General features: G+C 43.9%; 1 protein-coding gene across 1 annotated transcript in view; it reads left to right on the top strand.

The window, feature by feature from the left end:
* Nucleotides 1-19,702, top strand: part of LOC311065612 (fibroblast growth factor receptor-like 1) — a 74,009-nt gene that overhangs the window by 27,746 nt on the left and 26,561 nt on the right. The window contains exon 3 of the mRNA XM_084086048.1: nt 532-804. Coding sequence (XP_083942174.1) covers nt 532-804 — 273 coding nt within the window. The remainder of the gene's footprint in view (nt 1-531; nt 805-19,702) is intronic.

Below are 19,702 nucleotides of genomic sequence, written 5' to 3'. Positions count from 1 at the left end.
CTCTGGACAATGATGTTGAAAAATCCTTGTTAAGATGGTTTAATTAAAGGAAGGGAAGTTCACACACTGTAGCTCCCAGTAGAAAATGTATTACGTTTTAATAAAACTTTATATATTTTCTACTGGGAGCACAGTGTTCCCTTCCTTTCCTCCAATGTACGTATTGTTGTTAAGCACCTGAAAAGTTTTTTTTGGGATCTGCGTGCTTCCCTCTGGACTCTTTTAAGATGGTTTGATTATACTATAAAAAAGTGCCCTTCGGGCGTTAGGCCCTGTCCTACCTGAAAGACCCCGCCCCCCATACTATGAGGTATAAATAATTCACCCTTTAGCGAGGAACTTAAATCCTACCTATCCTAGCAGCGTGCTGGTAGAGAACCGGACAGTTCGTCAATCACATGTCGAGACCTGTATAGAATTAATGTCATCACCCCTCCCTCTACCCTCGGCTTTGTTTTTCTCTACACTCTTACAATTAAACTAGAATTTGTGTCTGTGTGTAAAAAGTATATCCGTTTTCCACATCCACAGGTCCGCCCAGAGTGTCTGAGCGCGTGGCCCACCGGCAGAGCGTCCGTCTGGGTCGCACCATGAAGCTACCCTGCCCCGTGGAGGGCGACCCTCCACCTCTCATCATGTGGACCAAAGACGGCCGAAACATCCACAGTGGCTGGACGCGCTTCCGGGTGCTCCAGCACGCCCTGCGTATCAAGGAGGTGGAGATCGATGACGCCGGGACCTTCATCTGTAAAGCTACAAACGGCTTCGGGAGTGTCAACATCAACTACACCCTCATCGTCATAGGTGAGTCACAGATGGTGTATGTATGCTGTGTATACTGTAGCATCTATCTCCCTTTATCCAAGGGGGGATTCCCCTTTGCTTGAGCGGTAGATGTTTTGGTTTCCCGTGCGGGAGACGCAGGTTGGTTAAAGGTAGTTACGGGTATGCATGCACAGACCAGCCATTGTTACTGGTGTGATAGAATACACAGTGGCTGTGATGGAAGACATGCAAGTGGAGTCATGAAGGAGTAGAAGAGTGTATGTGTGTGTGTGTGTGTGTGTGTGTGTGTGAGTGAGTGAGTGAGTGAGAGGGAGTTAATGATGAGTCCCAGTCTGGCGGACTCTCCCAGGGAGAGAGAGACCAGTGGAGGGCCAATCATCCATGGAAACCGGTCACAAGATCACCTCACAGCATGTCTCTCAACCTCTCCCTCTCTGTTCTTTCCTTCATTGGGTCTTAATTAGCCAGGTTTACTTGATGAGCCTTTAATGATGAAATCAAGCTTACAGAATGGTGCAGTGTTTCCTCTCTCCGTCAGGCAGCTATAGTTTTCTATGGGCGTGTGTGTCTGCATGCATATTTAGGTGCGTGCACGCCACACGGCAGTGTGCCAGCATGATTATAAATGGGGCATTTGTTAAATGAGATGTTTGTGTTTTGACTATGGTCATTGTGTGTGGGGGACATGGCGTCATGTGGTGTGTGTGTGTGTGTGTGTGTGTGTGTGTGTGTGTGTGTGTGTGTGTGTGTGCGTGTGCGTGTGCGTGTGCGAGCCTGCTGTCTTGTAATGAATGAGACATTTGTTGTTCTGTTAGTGTGCTGTAGCTATACAGTGAGTGTCCCACTGTGTATTTGGATGTACCATTGATGTCTGCATGAGTGTGTGTGGCTACAATCTGGCTGTGCATATGCTTGTGGTAACGGCTGTATCTTCAGAATGACTGGGGGACACATTTCTCTCGATTTAGAAATGCGATAATCAAAATAGGCTTAAAACTTAAAATGCCACTTTTGTTAACCACTTGGACCCCCAGCATCCCTATTCTGGGGAGAGCGTTCACCAAAAATACCGATCTACAACCTCATGTTGCGTGCTTGTAGATATGCTATTTTGGCAAATCGATTTGTGTAGAGTGAAATAAGAGCGTCCAAATGCACTCTTTACAGGTCAGTTTTTATCAATTATAGAGAGTTTAAATGGTGCTGAATTTGCAGATCAACAAAAGCTAATTCATCCTAGTGTATGACGGAGGACAATTTCATGATAAATTCAAATCTCCACGATGCGATTATTGTGAGCATTTTTTTTATCACGATAACGATAATAACGATCATCGTCCCATCCCTAGAGTGTGTGTGTAAGGTTTTAGTCAGATATGAGGTCATGCAGAGCTCCAATGATGCTGACTGTCCATCCACTGTCTGCCCAGCCTTGGTGCTTCAAAGGCTGGCTTCACTTGCATGTCACCACACCAACAGTATCAGTTGATGGCTGATAAATAATCTGATTTAAATTAGTAGACAAACACGAGTCACAACGTATGTTGTACGCACATTCAGAGTCTGTTGACTAGACCCAGCTCTGCAGAGGCAAAGGCTGGCACGTCTTAGGGGAGGAGACCTGACGGAGCAAAGGAGATACGGGGGGAGGGAGGGAGAGGGGTGAGGGCTCAACACGGGGCAGGGAAGAGGGATGGAGGAGCTGGCGATGCAGGGAGGAAGGGGTGGAGGAAGGTAGAGGGCAGTGTTAATTATCGTCGACTAAAACTATGACGAAAAATGTTCGTCGACTACCTTTTTTTCACTGACGAAAACGAAATAAAAATTAAGCTATGATGACTAAAACTATGACTAAATATGTTGACAATTTCAAAATGTTGGGGAGTGACTAGTGGAGAAGAGATCCAGTCAAACTAAGACGAGTCATTTTATACTTTGTTGCGCGTGGGTGTATCTTATGGTATTTAGTCAACTAAAACTAGACTAAAACATTTCAGATGACTAAATAAAATGTGACTAAAACTAAATTGAATTTTATTCAAAAGACTATGACTAAAAGTACATCTAAATATGCTGTCAAAATGAACCCTGGTAGAGGGAGGACTGGAGGAGAAGGTGATGCAGGGAGGGGGAGGGGTGGAGGAGATGGCAACAGCTGCCTCTGAGCTCATCCAGGCATACAGCTGCTGACTGTCTCTCTTTCCCAGTCTGTCTCTCTCTCCATGTCTGTCGCTCTCTCTCTCTCTCTCTCTCTCTCTCTCTTTCTCCCTTCCTTCATCTCTGTCGCTCTCGCTGTCGTTCACTCTTCCTCTTACGCTAACTACATAGTCTCTCTGTCTCTTTCTCTCGCACGCTTTATTTTCATTGTTTATGAACAGAACAAATGAAGGGAAAATATGTTTAGATTGTAAACAGGCTTGCATTTAGGATCCTGATAGATAGTGATACTGTAGGTAACGTATGAAGTTAATTAAGTAGTTTGTTGTAATCTTGCTTCTTTGGTGAGTGAAACATTTCCATTGACCATTAGAATCTACTGTACATGTTGGCTACTTTTGACAAACTCAAATTATTCAAAAAAACATCCTTCTCAGTCATTTTGTAACATTCAAATGTTTTGTCAGTGTGAGTTAGACTCCAAAAGCCACATATTCAATTCGGTTCAGTTCAGATATTTGCTTTGTAATGTATGTGTCCATGCCGTTATGTACTGTATGTACCCTAAATTATACATACTTTTACATACCATACAGAATATTTGCACATTAGCATTCCATACAAGCAGTATACAATTATACACAATGAAAGCAAGCATCAAAAGAAGTGCCAGTGAAGAGCAGAGAGGCCATTTATAATGGAGGAAAAAAAGTTGTTCATCATTTCTTACACAAGAGCAAGAGGCTGCCTCATTACATGTACAGATCAAGCAAATAGCTCTCGGGAAGGGTTTACCTTCAAAGATGACCCCTTGTGTAACTCAAGTCTGGAAGCGTGCCTTGTAGTCTCCTTGGAGAGGTAGTTAGTATGGAAAGTAGTGGTGGAGGTACTGGTGTCTTCAGCCATGTCTCTGAATGTTTTCATAGCTGGAACCATATGCAGGGCCAATTATGTCCAGAACATGGGAAGGGAAAAGTGAATGGACTGTGTGTGTGTGTGTGTGTGTGTGTGTGTGTGTGTGTGTGTGTGTGTGTGTGTGTGTGTGTGTGTGTGCGTGTGCGTGTCCGTGCCCGTGCGTGCATGTAGCAGTCCCTTCTCTGGTTTAGAATTCGCAAAAAAACATTGTATATTTAATCTGTTTGCTGGCTTACATATTCTACTAGAAGCAAAGATTATGCTTTTTTTATGTGTGCCCTGTTCCCTTTCCTCCTCTGTTGCCTCCCTCCTTTCTCCTCTGCTCTCCTATCCTCTCCTCCCTTCCCCTCCTCTCCTCTGTGCCTCTCCTGCCCTCCCCTCTCCTCCCTTCCCTTCCCCTCCTGTGTGGTCCAGGACTAATATCTCTATGATGGTTTCATCCCAGTGAGCTCACACCTGCATCGTATTGTCTTGATGTCTCCATTTCTGGCCAACCTATATCTTTGACACCTTTTTCCCATTAACACTCAATTTCTCTCCGGCCCGTCCCTCCTCCCACTCTGACCCGGCTCATTTTTCCCTGACCACATTTGAATTTGTATCAATATTTTCACAGTTTCCACCTTTTTTTTTCTTCTCTGAGGTTAATTGCATTTGATTGCCTTTAAAGGTCTGCAGTTTCCTTTGTCAGCCGGTGAAGTCAGGTATTTTGTAATGGCAGTCATTCAATGGCATGGGAAATTAAAAGATTCCTAAAACGTTTACTCTTTGTGTGCGTGCCGTGCATGCGTGAGTGCGTGTGTGCGTGCGGAGGCGCTTTAACTTGGTAATAGGCCCCTGGGCTGCGGGGTCTATGCGGGCCCCCTCACCATGGAAAGATTTGAAAAAAGTCCACACTCCTCTCGCATTGGTCACGGGCAATGTCAGCAATATGCTAAGACCAATGTCAACATTTGGAAACACGGTTATTGTTTCTTTCACCATATTCATTTCAGAAGTCTACGGCGTGCAGATTGTGTATCTCCTGTATATTTAACCTCGCGTTGCCAGGCTTTCTACAGTGCATGTGGAAAGCCTGGTTACTGTTCACTGTGGTCACATCCAGTCTAGCGCCCGCCTACTGTACACACAGACCACACAGACCGTTTCCGTATCAGCTCTAGACTGGATCTACAACCTTGCCGCTAGTCTCCCCTGGCCCCCATACACACATGTAAAGTGTCTTTGAGTACTTAGAAAAGTGCTACATCAATTATTCCAGATATTATTATCATTACTAGTCGGTCAATCACAACAGTATGCACACAGCAGTTCTTGGCTGTTCCTCTAATTTGTCCCGCAATTTAAATGAATGGGACATTAATTAATTAATTAACTAATTAATTCATTAATTAATGGAATGCAACGGTTGACCAGACATCTAATTAACAACAAAAACATAGTATTTGTTTTTATTATTTATTTATTTTATTATTGCCAGCCAATAGGGGCACTCGGTTGGGTCCCCTGGGCTCCAGCCCATATAAGCCCTTGCGTTAAAAGGCCCCTGTGTGTCCATGTGTGTTGGTGACTGGCGGGAGGCTGTGAGGCAGTGTGTGAATGGCAGTAGATTTATAGTTAAACCAGATGTGATGACAATAGGAGTGGTTCTGGAGCAGAGCTGGAAACCCATGTCTGAGAGGGAAGGAAGTGGTTTGGAATCATTTGTGTGTATGTGCGTGCATGCTTGCTCGTCTGTGTGTGTGTGTGTGTGTGTGTGTGTGTGTGTGTGTGTGTGTGTGTGTGTGTGTGTGTGTGTGTGTGTGTGTGTGTGTGGTGGGAGTACAATATCATGTGTGGTTAGGTGAGCGTCTGCTTGTGCATGCAAGTTTTACTGTACACGTCTGTTTGTGCACCCACGCTCATGCGCAACCACACTACCTTATACTGGTGTGTGTGCATGCATCTTGGATTACGTGTGTGTGTGTGTGTGTGTGTGTGTGTGTGTGTGTGTGTGTGTGTGTGTGTGTGTGTGTGTGTGTGTGTGTGTGTGTGTGTGTGTGTGTGTGTGTGTGTGTGTGTGTGTGTGTGTGTGTGTGTGTGTGTGTGTGTGTGTGTGTGTGCGTGCGTGCGTGCGTGCGTGCGTGCGTGCGTGCGTGCGTGTGCATGCATTCTTTCTGTGTGTCCCTCCATTTGTAAATGACTGTTGTGGTGACTTGCGGTGGCCAATAGGCTTGAGGCGCACTGCAGCCCACATCTGCTCGGTGCCGGAGAGACAGACAGACGAGACAACAAAGAAAGAGAGCAAACGTCAGGAGGAGAAAGAGATATCACTGCAGAGACGTCACTGCGCTGCCTGGTTTTGCATTCATCACTGTCATATCCGCGGACGATAAATAACGGCATGAGCGTATAAACGTTGAATTTGAAAAATGACATGACGCGAGACCAGTTTCAGAAGAGTGGAGACTGGAGATGTTAAGGTGGTTCCCTGCCAGCACATCTACCGCACACAGCTCTGCGAACCTCGCATCTTTTATCACCATCAATACGACCAACAGAGAACTGGGAGAACACTTCAGGACAGCAACTCAATTCAGTCTCGTGTAGCCAGGCGATCAGAGATCTCCACCTACCGATAGGTCTTGTCACATCTAGATTCAATATAGAGGCTAAAACTGGGTGGAAAAAATAAATGCATTGCAGAACCAATGCAAAGACTAGCCTGGCCTGGTGTACAAATGTAACCAAATTAACCCTTTCAGATCCATTTGGTTACATTTGTACACAATACACATTGATGGAAATTGCATTCAAATCCTGCTTTGTGTTATGTTTGCTTTTTTTCAATAGTGACATTATCACTTTCGCATACCCACATTGCACAGTACACTGTAAAATCCTGAGCGTTAATTTGATTTAACTATTGAAAGTGTCAAAATTGGTACATGTTCACGCACTGATTTAAATGATCACTCAGGATTTACTGTGTATGTCAGAGTAACAACTATTATTAATTGGCTTGCTCATTCACACTAACTTAATCTCCCTCTTTCTTTTTAAGGTCTTGATATGCTTCGTTGTAAGCTTGTAGATTGGCTGTTTTCAGAGCGCATCACCAGTGCGCAACTAAGTGTACGTAAATCCATATTGAGGGTGATGCAAGTGTGAAAGTGTGCAGCTGTTTTTGGGCCAAAACTAATACAACGGATCACATTGCAGACCAATATCTCTCTCCTCAGTCTGTCCATCCATCCTTCTATCCGTCCAATTTCTCCACTCACCAAAATGCACGCAAACATACCAGCCAAACCCTGTGTGTGTGTGTGTGTGTGTGTGTGTGTGTGTGTGTGTGTGTGTGTGTGTGTGTGTGTGTGTGTGTGTGTGTGTGTGTGTGTGTGTGTGTGTGTGTGTGTGTGTGTGTGTGTGTGTGTGTGTGTGTGTGTGTGTGTGTGTGTGTGTGTGTGTGTGTGTGTGGCAAGTGTGTTTTTTGTGGACTAATATTTCCACAGCCAGTCTTCAGTGCCAGTTCTCAGGTTGCACGTTGCTTTCAGTGTAATGGTAGAAAAATGCATGGAGAGGCACCAGCTCTCTCCACGTCACTGCTTTGGACCAACTGGTAGACTAGGGCAGTGGTTCTCAACCTATTGGTCGTGACCCCCAGGGGGGTCCACGCATAATTTTTTTTTGGGGGGGTCCCCAGATGACAGTAAAGTGACAATTTAAGGACTTTTAAGACCTTTAAAAAAGTTATGAAATAAAAAATCTCTGCATCAAAAGTAATCAACAAACTACTATAAAAACTGGTCAAACATTGGCCAAATTGTCAAATAATATAAGAAAGAGTCAAAACAAATTCAAATAGCTGATCTACAAGCTCACAACGTGCGTTATGGGCTTGTAGATCTGCTATTTTCACAATACTTGTCTGAGGAACCGAGTCAAACTAAATGAATGCCTCAACTCCTACATTCCAAGTGCTTGTCCCTAGTTCAAATATGATCATTTTGGGCGGTCCCCAGTTAAAATATGATTATTTTGGAGGTCGCGGCCTGAAAAAGTTGAGAACCACTGGACTAGCAGTGGTTCTCAAAGTGGGGTCTGGGGTCCCCCAGGGGTCCTTGAGGGGGGTTCCAGGGGTTCCTGAGCAAAATGAGTAACCGTTTAATTTGACTATTATTTCATCTACACTGTTATCTCCATTGTACTGTATAGACAGCTGTAGAATTCTCTACTAAATCTAATCTACAGCAAAATCTTCTCTTGTGGAGCCGGTCACTGGCCCAAAAATATGTTCAATTTGTGGGTCCTTAATATGAAGATATTTCAGAAACACTGGGACTAGGATAGGAAACCTTTTTTTTTTCTTTTCTTTTTTTTACATATTTATAATAGTGTCTCTCAACTTGAGGTTTAGCAGTGAGATCACCAATAACACAGTATTGCTGTTTTGGCAATCCTATAGTACTTTTCCAGAGGATAATACATTTGGCAAAAGCACCGGAATATTACTGGAATAAGGCTATGGTCAAACAAAGTGCAGAATAGGATGCCCCTGTCTCCAGAAATCAGGGTGTATAGTACAATATTCTATTAACACTGTTGCTGTGTACAGAGCACAGACAGTAAACATGCTGGTCCCTCACAAACAGGGATGGAGGAGGATAGAATTGTGTTTCAAAAGCAGCCGCCTTGAGCCCTGGGAAGGCAAGACAAAACAACAACACGGACACATGCATAAACATACACACACACACACACACACACACACACACACACACACACACACACACACACACACACACACACACACACACACGTACAGTATATGCATTATGGATATAACGTGTTTACATGTGATGTTTATGTAGCCAGTTTTCCTTTGACACACGTAAAAACAGACCCACTTGTCTTAACCCATTAAGACCTGAGGCCGAAAAATAGCAGATCTACATGCTCATGAGCTTGTAGATCTGCTATTTTTGAATATTGCCAAAGTATAAAATAATGGTTAAAATCATTTTGACACAGGTGATTTCCCGGATTGAGTGGATTAAGCATGAACACAGATAAACAGAGCGATAGACACACACACGCACTCTCATACTAACCAGGGGCCCTGGCCTCCATTTCACGCCTGCTGGTTCTATCCGTCCATCCCACATCCTCTCGTTCTGCCTCGTTTCACCCCTGCAAAGAGATGGAAAGGAGATGGACGAATGGAGAATAGATAAGGGGGGGACAAAGAGTAAAAGTCGAGGTGAAACGGCTTCTGTTTCTTCCTGTGAATCTGATGGATGACAAACCTTTGACTCAGAGGAACAAAGCCAGTGCTTGAGCTCCATGTTGTAACGGGTTGGCAAAAGACGAAAACAAAAGGTTGACAAGATGTCCTTTTGAAATTGTGTTTTCCTTTACCTTCAATTCCAAACACGTCTATCGATCTTTCAGCCGTATTGGTCTACTCGTATATACATGTGGTTCTCAAACGTTACATAAATTATACGTAGCCTGCGAGTTATTTCAGGCAGCATACACTCGAGAGGTTACATGTATGTTCATTAATATGTGGATGTATACAGCGTCATGCAAGACCCATACGTCTTACACTGGCGTGGCAATCAGCTGTCCAATCGGGCGGGTTATTTAAGCTCACCTAAAGTCTGCGTTCCTTCCGCTTGTGTGTGTGTTATGGTTGTTGTCATGCAGCGTTTGCTCCCACCACCACCCCAGCTCCGCCAAGTGGGCTCTGCTATTGGTCTGTTCCCCATGGGGGGTTGTTATCTATCTCCCAGCTCTTAATGGTTAATGATGGTTGTCTAAATTGTGCTGAGCAGGGAGAAAAATATAGCACAGCCTGAACGCCAAGATAAAATATTACATCCACACTTGTATTCTCATTCTATATATTTGTTCAATATATAGTCTATAATATTGGTTCAATCTATTCGTGAGTTATCTGACTGAACTCTTGAGAGTGTACAAATGGACCCGTAAGTGTATATTTCCATTTGTAAACTTACAGTTACAGACCTCTGTAAGAAGGAACCCTGGGGGTCCCTAGATCTCACTTTTACAACCACAAGGTACAATATAATACTATGTACAGTGTACTGTACTGTACTGTATGTTCTGCATTCTCTGCCGTTAGATGTTTGGTTTCCCATGCGGCGAGACCTGGGTTTAAATCCAGGTGGTTCCATATCCAGTGGTAATGTAGGAACGACGGAGGAAAAATGCATTAAGGGGAACTTGTGCAACAGCTGCCACCCCTTTCCTCCCTGCTAGCTAGCTGGCTTATTAATTTGTAACGCTGAATTGGCCTCTCATCTCTGAAGTGGACACTCATTTGTCTCAGCCCTAGGAGGCCTGTGTGTGTGTGTGTGTGTGTGTGTGTGTGTGTGTGTGTGTGTGTGTGTGTGTGTGTGTGTGTGTGTGTGTGTGTGTGTGTGTGTGTGTGTGTGTGTGTGTGTGTGTGTGTGTGTGTGTGTGTGTGTGTGTGTGTGTGTGTGTGTGTGTGTGTGTGTGTGTAGGATTAGTCGTCATTTTTACTAAATGAGTTCCTGGGAAAGTCCTTTCATCTCCTTTCTCTCTACCTCCCTCCCTCCCTCTCTTTCTCTCTCTCCTGCTCTCTCTCACACACTTACTCCCTCTACTGCACTTTCTCTCCCTCGCTCTCTCACAACACCCCCATCCATCGCTGTCTTGTTATTTCTTTCTACCTACCTCCCTGTTTCCCTTTTCATGTGGCAGTCTCCCATTCTAGCCATGTCTTCCTCCTCTGATAATAATAGGTCTTTCTACCGTCTTATTTATTTCTTAACCCTTCCTCCCAAATTCTCCCTTTCTCACTGACCCCTCATACTCCTATCATCCTTCTCCAAATCGCCCTCTTCTCAGCCACTGGCTGTGCTGTGTGTGCATGTGTGCACTATACAATAATCTGTGTCTCTGTATTTATTTGTGCCATTGTTGTGCATCTGCATACACCAGTGTGTGTGCACTGTGTTCCAGCCGTGTGCATGTGTGCTTCATCATACTGATGAAGGCTAGATAGCCGAAATGTCTGTCACCGTTCTTGAGGCATGGGGAGAAAAATTGGCTTTTCATTCTGAGTGCGACCCTCCTTGCTTTGATTTAATGAATATTATGCTTACTTTCTCATGATCATGTTACTGAACGTCTGACAGGTATTATTATAATGTTTCTACAGAAAGCTCTTGTGTACACTAACTAACTCCCTGGTGAGTGGTGACCACAAGAGTTGGAATAGCAAACAATAAACCTTGACTAACCATTTTTGACATGACATGCCCCACCTCCTGAACTGGAAAAGGACCCCCTGACTCTGCTAGTGTTAGCGTCATGCTATACACCTTATGTTACACGGGAAAAAGAGCCCCTAAATCTGGTATTGGTGTGGTCATGCTATTCACCTTAAACTGCACATGGAAAGGAATTGTTAGCACTGTCCTCTACACATTGAGTTACACAGGAATTGTCCTAGGCATTTAGCCTTTGCTCTTATCCCAAGTGCTAGAGGACCATTGTGGACCAACGACATTCTGTCGTAGGGTGGATTTTCTTTGGCTGACAGCTATCAGCAAAGTCCAAGTGAAACTAACTCTATGTCTCCATGGTAACTGGTTAATCTGAGGTGTAACCTAAGTTGTGTAAAGTTTGAGAACTACTGCATTATGCAACATGTTCCAACCACACCAAGTGAAGGAAGACCCCCAACCCTCCACAAGTCCATAGGAATGAGGTGCTTCAGTGTCCTCAGAACCCATCTCTCCCATTGCTCAGCCAGACACACCGGCTAGGGCTGTCACAATCATTACATTTTACATGATGATTAATTGTCATGCAAATAATTCATTATTTAATTGTCTTTATGGGATTGAACACTGGAACATACATAAAAATTACATTTCTGTTATTTATAAACAAAAAATGCAGAGGACAGACAATACAACTTTAAATATAGGCTACAAAGAATATACTGACAATGACAGATTCAAAATAAACAATGTGCTAACTATGGCAAAAACATTATCCTTGACATCTACAGCCACAGCCAATGATGCTCCTCACTGGCTGGGTAGACTCCAGGCCAGGAACACTAACATATTGTCTTTAATTGGGCGCAACAAGATTACATCATTAAAAGAGCATGGAAACATGGACGTGGGAATAATGATGGAAATAGGACATTTCTGTTAGTTCATCCAGCTGTTTCTAAACAGATGAATGGAGCACTATTCTTAACGCTTATGCAAATCAGGAAGGTGCAGTGGATGAAGGAATGAAATGGAGACAAGGATGGAGAGAGAGAGAGAGAGACATTAAGCTAATGCTGAATATAAAATAATACTGTACCAATAAATGAAAAGATCTAAGCAGGAACTGAACAGAAGTAAAAGCAGAAAGGGAAGGAAGGCAGGAAGGAGGCGTGTTGATGTGTGTGAAAGGGTGAGCAGGGGGCATTTGTGTGTGATCAGAACAGTTAGCGGTGAATCCATGTACTGGTGAATAGACAGCTTAGTGGCCATTATACCCACTGGAGGATTAGGCCTGCTCACTATTGTTACCCTCAGCAGGCTGCAACACACACACACACACACACACACACACACACACACACACACACACACACACACACACACACACACACACACACACACACAATACTCATACCCACAGGCACAGATACATCATATAAACATCAGTGCAAACAATTCTCTTTCTGTCTGTCATTCTTTCTCTCTCTTACACCCAACCATATACAGTTACTTTTCCTTCTGTATCGTTATGCACACACACACACACACACACACACACACACACACACACACACACACACACACACACACACACACACACACACACACACACACACACACACACACACACACACACACAATTCCTATAGAACTACATGTGCCCACCACCCGCTCTTTCTTCATTACAAAGGTCTAGAATAGGCTACTCTATAATAGGCCAGTCTATTGACAACTCCGCTGGTACGGTGAAGAAGTCTTTTCTCATTAGGGCTGAGGTTTTGTCACTGCCCCCCTTTGTCCATCTCCAAGGTGGTTATTAGACCTTACCTCTGTAGAAGACCCCCCCCCCCCTCCCTCCCCCTCAAAGGACCTGAGTGGAGTAGAGTGTGTGCAAAGGGCGGAACCAGGCCTGGCAATTAGCAAAAGACATGTTTGAAGAGAGGAGGAGGGCAGGAAAAAAAGAATGAAAGAATCAGAGAGAGAGAGAGCGAGAACCCACGCTACAAAAAAAGGTTTCTTTTGAAGTTTTAGAAACTTTTGTCTGCTTTTCGCTGGTTCCCCCTCGCTCCATCGTCATCATCAAAGCCAAAGACCGGTTCTTCAGCATTCGACGCTCACCTCCCTCTCTTTCTCTGTTGCTCTCTCTCATTCGTTCACCCTTCCCTTTTCTTTACTCCTCTTTTCTTCTCTCCTTCGTTGCTACTTCTTCCTCAGTGAATGCGTTTGTGTTGGTCGTGAAAAGGCCCCCGTAACTTAGCAAACCCCTTTGATGTCTTAATGAGGACGTGGGGGCTGAATTTATACACAGAACCCCGCTTTTAGTCTCCTCTTTTGTGTGTGTGTTTTTTTTTACCGGTTACATCTGGCTTTTTCAATCTCATTTTACTGACAACAAGTGGGCAAACGGGAGAGAAAGAGAAAAAAAAAAATTCCTTCAGATGATAAAAAAAAGCAGCAAGCATGGCAAAAACTTGTTCCAGTTTATCAAAAGGTTTATCGCAGTTTCAGCGGTGTATTCCTGAGGCAGACCTTTATCTGAATTCGATACAGCGTTCTTTCCTATACAGAATTGTTTTGTGTTGTGATAGCTGGTTGAAAGAGGCGGGTAGACAAAGCTCTTTGTATGTAAAGCTTCCACTGTGCCATATCTCCATCATGCAATCAGCCAGGAAGTGTTGATAAAGCAAAACCTTATCAGGCTAGTATTTTCCAACTTTTAAAATGACTCCACTGTAAAATACTGAATGTTTCACATTTTACTGTGAAAAATGTAAGATGAAAACATTAAAGCCAAGGACATCTGAAATAGAAAATGGTGTTATGGCACAGACTGTATTTAGGCTATCAGGTGATCAAGCGCTCTGTGTGTGTGGTATGCAGTTTTCCCTGTAGTTCTTCGACAAACAGTGATAGTGCTCCGGCGCCTGTGCTATCAGAGTTCAGTTTGATCATGGTGACAGCGTGTTGAAAACTGATACACACAAAGACACACACACACACACACACACACACAGATATCTCCCAAGAGCACAAACTCTTCCGCATTCCCCCGATTAGGCTGTTTCAACATTATGTAAAAGTGCTCGTGCAAACATGCACCAGATTTATTTTGTGTGCTACACACAAAAACATACAGCATGTCTCCATTAAGGTATGCCTTCAGCGCTGGTCTGCGCGTGCCTGCATTTTCTGTATGCAATCAAACGTGCATGTGTGTGTCTGCACATTGACACTTTATTTTATTTTTTTGTGTGCATGGTGTGTTTGTGTAGCGCGCCTCCTTGTCCTCCACACCAAACTTGATGTGTCCTTAATTCCTTTCAACTTGAGGTTTTTCAGCTATTACCAGATTGGCCATGGTTTCATAAAAGGCAATTTCGGCATGTCCACAGACAATTTCTCTCGGCGCCCAAAAAAAACAAAAAAAAAACAAGAGGCTCTTGCTTTGATGTGGGTTTGTAGAGCTTCACGTCACCATTGGTTAGATCTAAGTCACCGTGAAAACTTGAGAGAGAGTTCCATTCTGTTGTGCACTGTACTTGGCGAGGAGACCAAAGCTGTCAAAGTGAATGGAAAGAAAGAGGGGGGGGGGGCTTGAGTTGAGGAAGTGAAGATGATGTTAGACACGTTGTTAAATGACGGGAACAAGCCGCAGAGTTAAGTCCCTGTCAGCTACAACCCCGCCCCCAACCCCCTCCTTTCACAGTCTTTATCTATCTGCGTATCTGTCTGACTTTCTTTCTCTGAATCTGTCTACTTCACCATTCAGAGGAGATCTCAGTACTTCTGTTCAGCAAGTGTGCTCGCTGTTGCACCGTGTTCACAGGCTACTCTGTGTAGACTAGGGGCCAAATGTATAAAGCACAATATGCGTGCGTACACCACTTTCCATGCAGGTGTCCAAATGTATATTGTCTTTTGAGTCCGAGTAGTGGGACAATTTATATAGAGCTTTTTTCTGTCACTACAGTACATTGTTTTAGGGGTGCAACAGATAATGGATCATTTTAAATAAAATACCCAATTAATAATCAATCCCTGTTATTATAGGCACAAATATTTAAAAAATAAAAAAAATGTGAAGAGAACAGATCTACAAGCTCACAACACTATGTCAAGGAACAGCGACAGTATGTACAACAAACTAACAAACCAAATGCACCATGGCTGTGGCACAAAATTAAAACATGTCAGACTACCCGTTGTACCCATGGGTACCCACTATGGTACCCACTACCATGCAGCCAATCGACCAAAAATGTAGATTTGGGAAACCCTTATGTTGTCAAAACTGTCAGACAGTGCCCGAGTTATGCCTGGTACAGACACAGGTCTTGTGAATTTATAGATATAGACCTGCTCCGGAAGGATGCAAGTTGAGAATGCATGCCCCCACCTGGTTTTGCAATTGCATTGTACCTCTCTGTCTTGTCTGTGTCCCTTTTATGCCCATATATGGAGATCTGTCTGTCTGCCTCCCATATATGGAGATCTCTGTATCTGTCTGTCCTTGTCCCTTCTATGTCCATACTGTACAGTATGGTTAATAAATGAGCATATCGGATCAGCAGTTCTGGACAACTGGATCTCCATATATGCCTTTATATGAACATATCGGTCGGATCGGTGGTTCTGGACAACCGCCAATCCAACTGACTTCATGCTGGGCACTGCACTCCCTCAGGTCCTCGGCGATATGCACGGCGGGTATCTTGAGATACGTGAAGGACAGATACGCATGCCACTCACACGCGCGCATGCATGCAGAGATTTGCTGTGTTCATAGTCAGATGCTAATCTAATTTGCTTCCTTGCTCACAAACCATCAACCTTTCGACCTAATTTGGAAGCAAACGTGGATCCCACAAATGAGTGTTGAACAAAGCAGATGCTGTGATGAGTAACGTGTGAGCCTCGCAGGGCGGTGAATCATGATGAGCTAGTTAGTTTTACATCGCTGTAAATACCTGCTCATCAAAGGCAGCCTGTCAGCATGGAGCCTCACACACACTGGCGCACGACACATCTCTGAAGTTAAACAGGACAACCACACACACAGACGTGTACTGATTTGTATAAACACAAGCTCACTCACACCCCCACACACACACACACACACACACACACACACACACACACACACACACACACACACACACACACACACACACACACACACACACACACACACACACACACACACACACACACACACACGTGCACAGACACACAAACCCACAGGAAAGATTCATTCAAGTAGAAACAATACCATGCCCGTACACATGCTGATGTTGTGTGGATACACACACACACACACACACACACACACACACACACACACACACACACACACACATAAAGAGGTTTACTCGTTGCTTTGAAGTGTGACTTGTCTTAAGGTCTCTTACATTCTTACATTCCTGGTGGGATCACAGCAGAGCTAAGCACTTAACACTGCACAGAACAGCAGTGGGCAGACCTGGCTCAGATAGTAGCTGTAAGACATTCATTTTAACCTTTTTGCTGTACCAGACAGGTTGGGTTCATCCCCTCAGGACATATCAGATTATGACACACAATGTAACCTCATGTCATGAAATATTTAAAAAATATGCTTTGAAAAACTTTGCAGCCATTATGAACTCTCTGCCCATCTTGTTGTCCTGTGTGACCAATCCCTCCCATCTGACAATGTGAGCTAAAACAAACTATAGGCCTACAAACTAATACTTGGTTTTAAAAACTGAACCTAAAATGGGAGGAGGCCAGTTAGAAAGTGTTTCAAATATATATTTTAGGGTATATCATTTGCATGTCCATTGGGAAATGAGTGTGCACAACATACTGGTACAGTAAAAAGAAACGGGGAAATGATGTGGATCTTGACACATAGAAATGCCGTGGCTTCAATGTGGATCTCGGCTTTCATGTGACCAGCCTGTGACATCAGTCATCTATGTATCTGTTGACGTATGACCAATTTGGGCAAGGTTTCAGCGCGATCGCTGCGTCTCGACGTAACACACATGTTTTTGTGACTGCGCAGAGTAGACGTGGTGAAATGGAAGGGTTGATGCCCATAACTGAGCTGGAGCCTGAGGAGTGCGGCCCTTCTGCTTGCTCACGCCGTTAACTCGGTAACGGGGCTTGCTGCCTCCAACAAGAGGAAGGAGCAGTGTCGCCTCACCCAGAAGGAGGTGTTAGCCCGCGAAGACAAGTATGGTGCCCACAACTATCACCCCCTCCCCCCCTGTGGCATTGGAGAATGCAAAGGTCTTCAGTGTGAGGAATGTGGAAGCCTCACAAAGCGCTGTGATTCGCCGCGTTGTGAGTTTGTAGATATTCTATTTTCCCTATTTTTCTTTTTGAATCTCGCCCCTGACTACCCACCCCTGACTAAACTATAACCCATATTACAATAAAAATGGAAACTAACTCTAAAACGAATAGAAGCTAACCGCTAAACCCGCCAGTGACGATATTTCCACGCGTACACGTAAGTAAAATGGACCCTTAGAAGTCAATTTTTACTTTTGCTGTGCAGTCTCGCCTAAGTGCATTCTCACATTGTGTAGCCTGCTTGTTCTCATGGCAGTTATGTTGGCTGACTCATCCAGCTATAAATTTGGCTGTATTGGATGAAGTTAGCCAGTGTGCCTGGGTTTTTGCCATAACGGGCGCTAAGCAGCGCATGCATCACTGATATAACATGTTGGTTTCTCGTCTGTACTTGATATACTGTAGTGTGTGACTGTTTCTGTGCGGTTGTCGGTTGTTGTTGTTACTCTCAGGGGTTTGTATGCTATTGCCTGCTTTCTTCTGGTTAATGAATTTGCATGGTTCATTGGAAGGGAATTTGTCACAGAAAATAACATTTGAGAAGAAATATGGGGAAAGGGGTGAGTGTGGGGCGGAGCAGTAACAGAGGCTAGATGGGAGGGCATATGGTTTACTGGAATATGATTGGTTGTGTGTGTGTGTGTGTGTGTGTGTGTGTGTGTGTGTGTGTGTGTGTGTGTGTGTGTGTGTGTGTGTGTGTGTGTGTGTGTGTGTGTGTGTGTGTGTGTGTGTGTGTGTGTGTGTGTGTGTGTGTGTATATATATGTATATATATATATGTATATATATATATGTATATATAATGTATATACGTATACATAATGTGAAACATGATTTGATAGATAAATGCATAGAATAGACTTGAATTTGCTTTTGCTTTGACATTTCTTTCAGTAAATAACCCTGAAGATGAGGGAGAGAGAGATAGAGAAGACAGAAAGAGAGACAGAGTTCAAAGTGTGTTGCCGAGGCGGGGGGGGGGTGTTAGTTTCAAAGGCGGCGCGTGGCGATGGATGTGAGAGATATGTTAATTCAGCAAAGCTCCGCACTCCATTGATGTTTACTAGGGTTACACACAGGCAACAGCTGGAGGAACACAACACACACACACACACACACACACACACACACACACACACACACACACACACACACACACACACACACACACACACATACTGTAGTACATACAGATGCACACACATACTATTCAAAAACACAGAGACATAAATACACACTCACAAGACCCATAGACAACTGTAACCGTCTCGGTGTGTGGACAGAATGTCCACTCATTTACTATGAATCTTTGGATGTAATGGGCGGAGCTAATTGATTCTCTAGCTTGATAAGAAAAGGTCTTAATTAAGAGGGGTCGGCAGTGAATTAGTGTCCACACACACACACACACACACACACACACACACACACACACACACACACACACACACACACACACACACACTCACACATACATCCTTTAACCCATTAAGACCTGAGGCCGATTTCTACAAATGCCTTCTAAATCCGTAGTTCTCAAACCTTTTCGTGCAAAGGACCCCCAAATTGATTTATATTTGGCCATGGACCCCCATCTGAAAATGTTTGTGCCAGGGACCCCCAGAAGAGAAGATTTTTGTAAGCTTGTATATCTGCTTTTTTTTTAATAGCAAACACTAAAATCTAATGACACAAAGCTTTCCCGGTTTTAATTGGTTAAATGTACTCTTTCCAGGAAGCATGGCAACACTTGACTTCACATTGGCGCTAACGTATTAACCTCTGTGCTAGCCTACAGTAAAGTACACATTTACAACGTATGGAGTAGAGTAATCGCAGGCCTTTTCAAGACTCTTTAGTCCATTGGGGGCTATGAGAAAATAGCTGATCTAAGCTCACAATGTGTCGCGATGCTACACATTGTGTGCTTGTAGGTCTGCTAATTTAGATATTTGTTCAAATGTTTTGACAAATTTGAAATGTTCACCTATACTGACATGCCCAAAATAGGGACGTCAGATCGAAAGTAGTTAACATGTCTTGTATGTCTGTTTGTGTATACATGCCCTATGCGCATCTGCACACACATACACACACACACACAGAACGCTGTATGATCTCAGACAGAAACCCCCCCTCGTGAACAGAACAGTGGACTTGAAGAAATCCAGTAATACCACTGAATCATATTTGTCCTTGGCGGATCGGCCCATCACATTGGCTCTTTGTGGGGGGGTCAGAGGG

The sequence above is a fragment of the Gymnoscopelus microlampas genome (assembly GCF_963454915.1).
Source record: "Gymnoscopelus microlampas genome assembly, chromosome: 18".
In the NCBI taxonomy this organism is placed as follows: domain Eukaryota; kingdom Metazoa; phylum Chordata; class Actinopteri; order Myctophiformes; family Myctophidae; genus Gymnoscopelus; species Gymnoscopelus microlampas.
The sequence above is the reverse complement of the archived record's forward strand: the minus strand, read 5'-3'. Positions and strand labels throughout refer to the sequence as shown.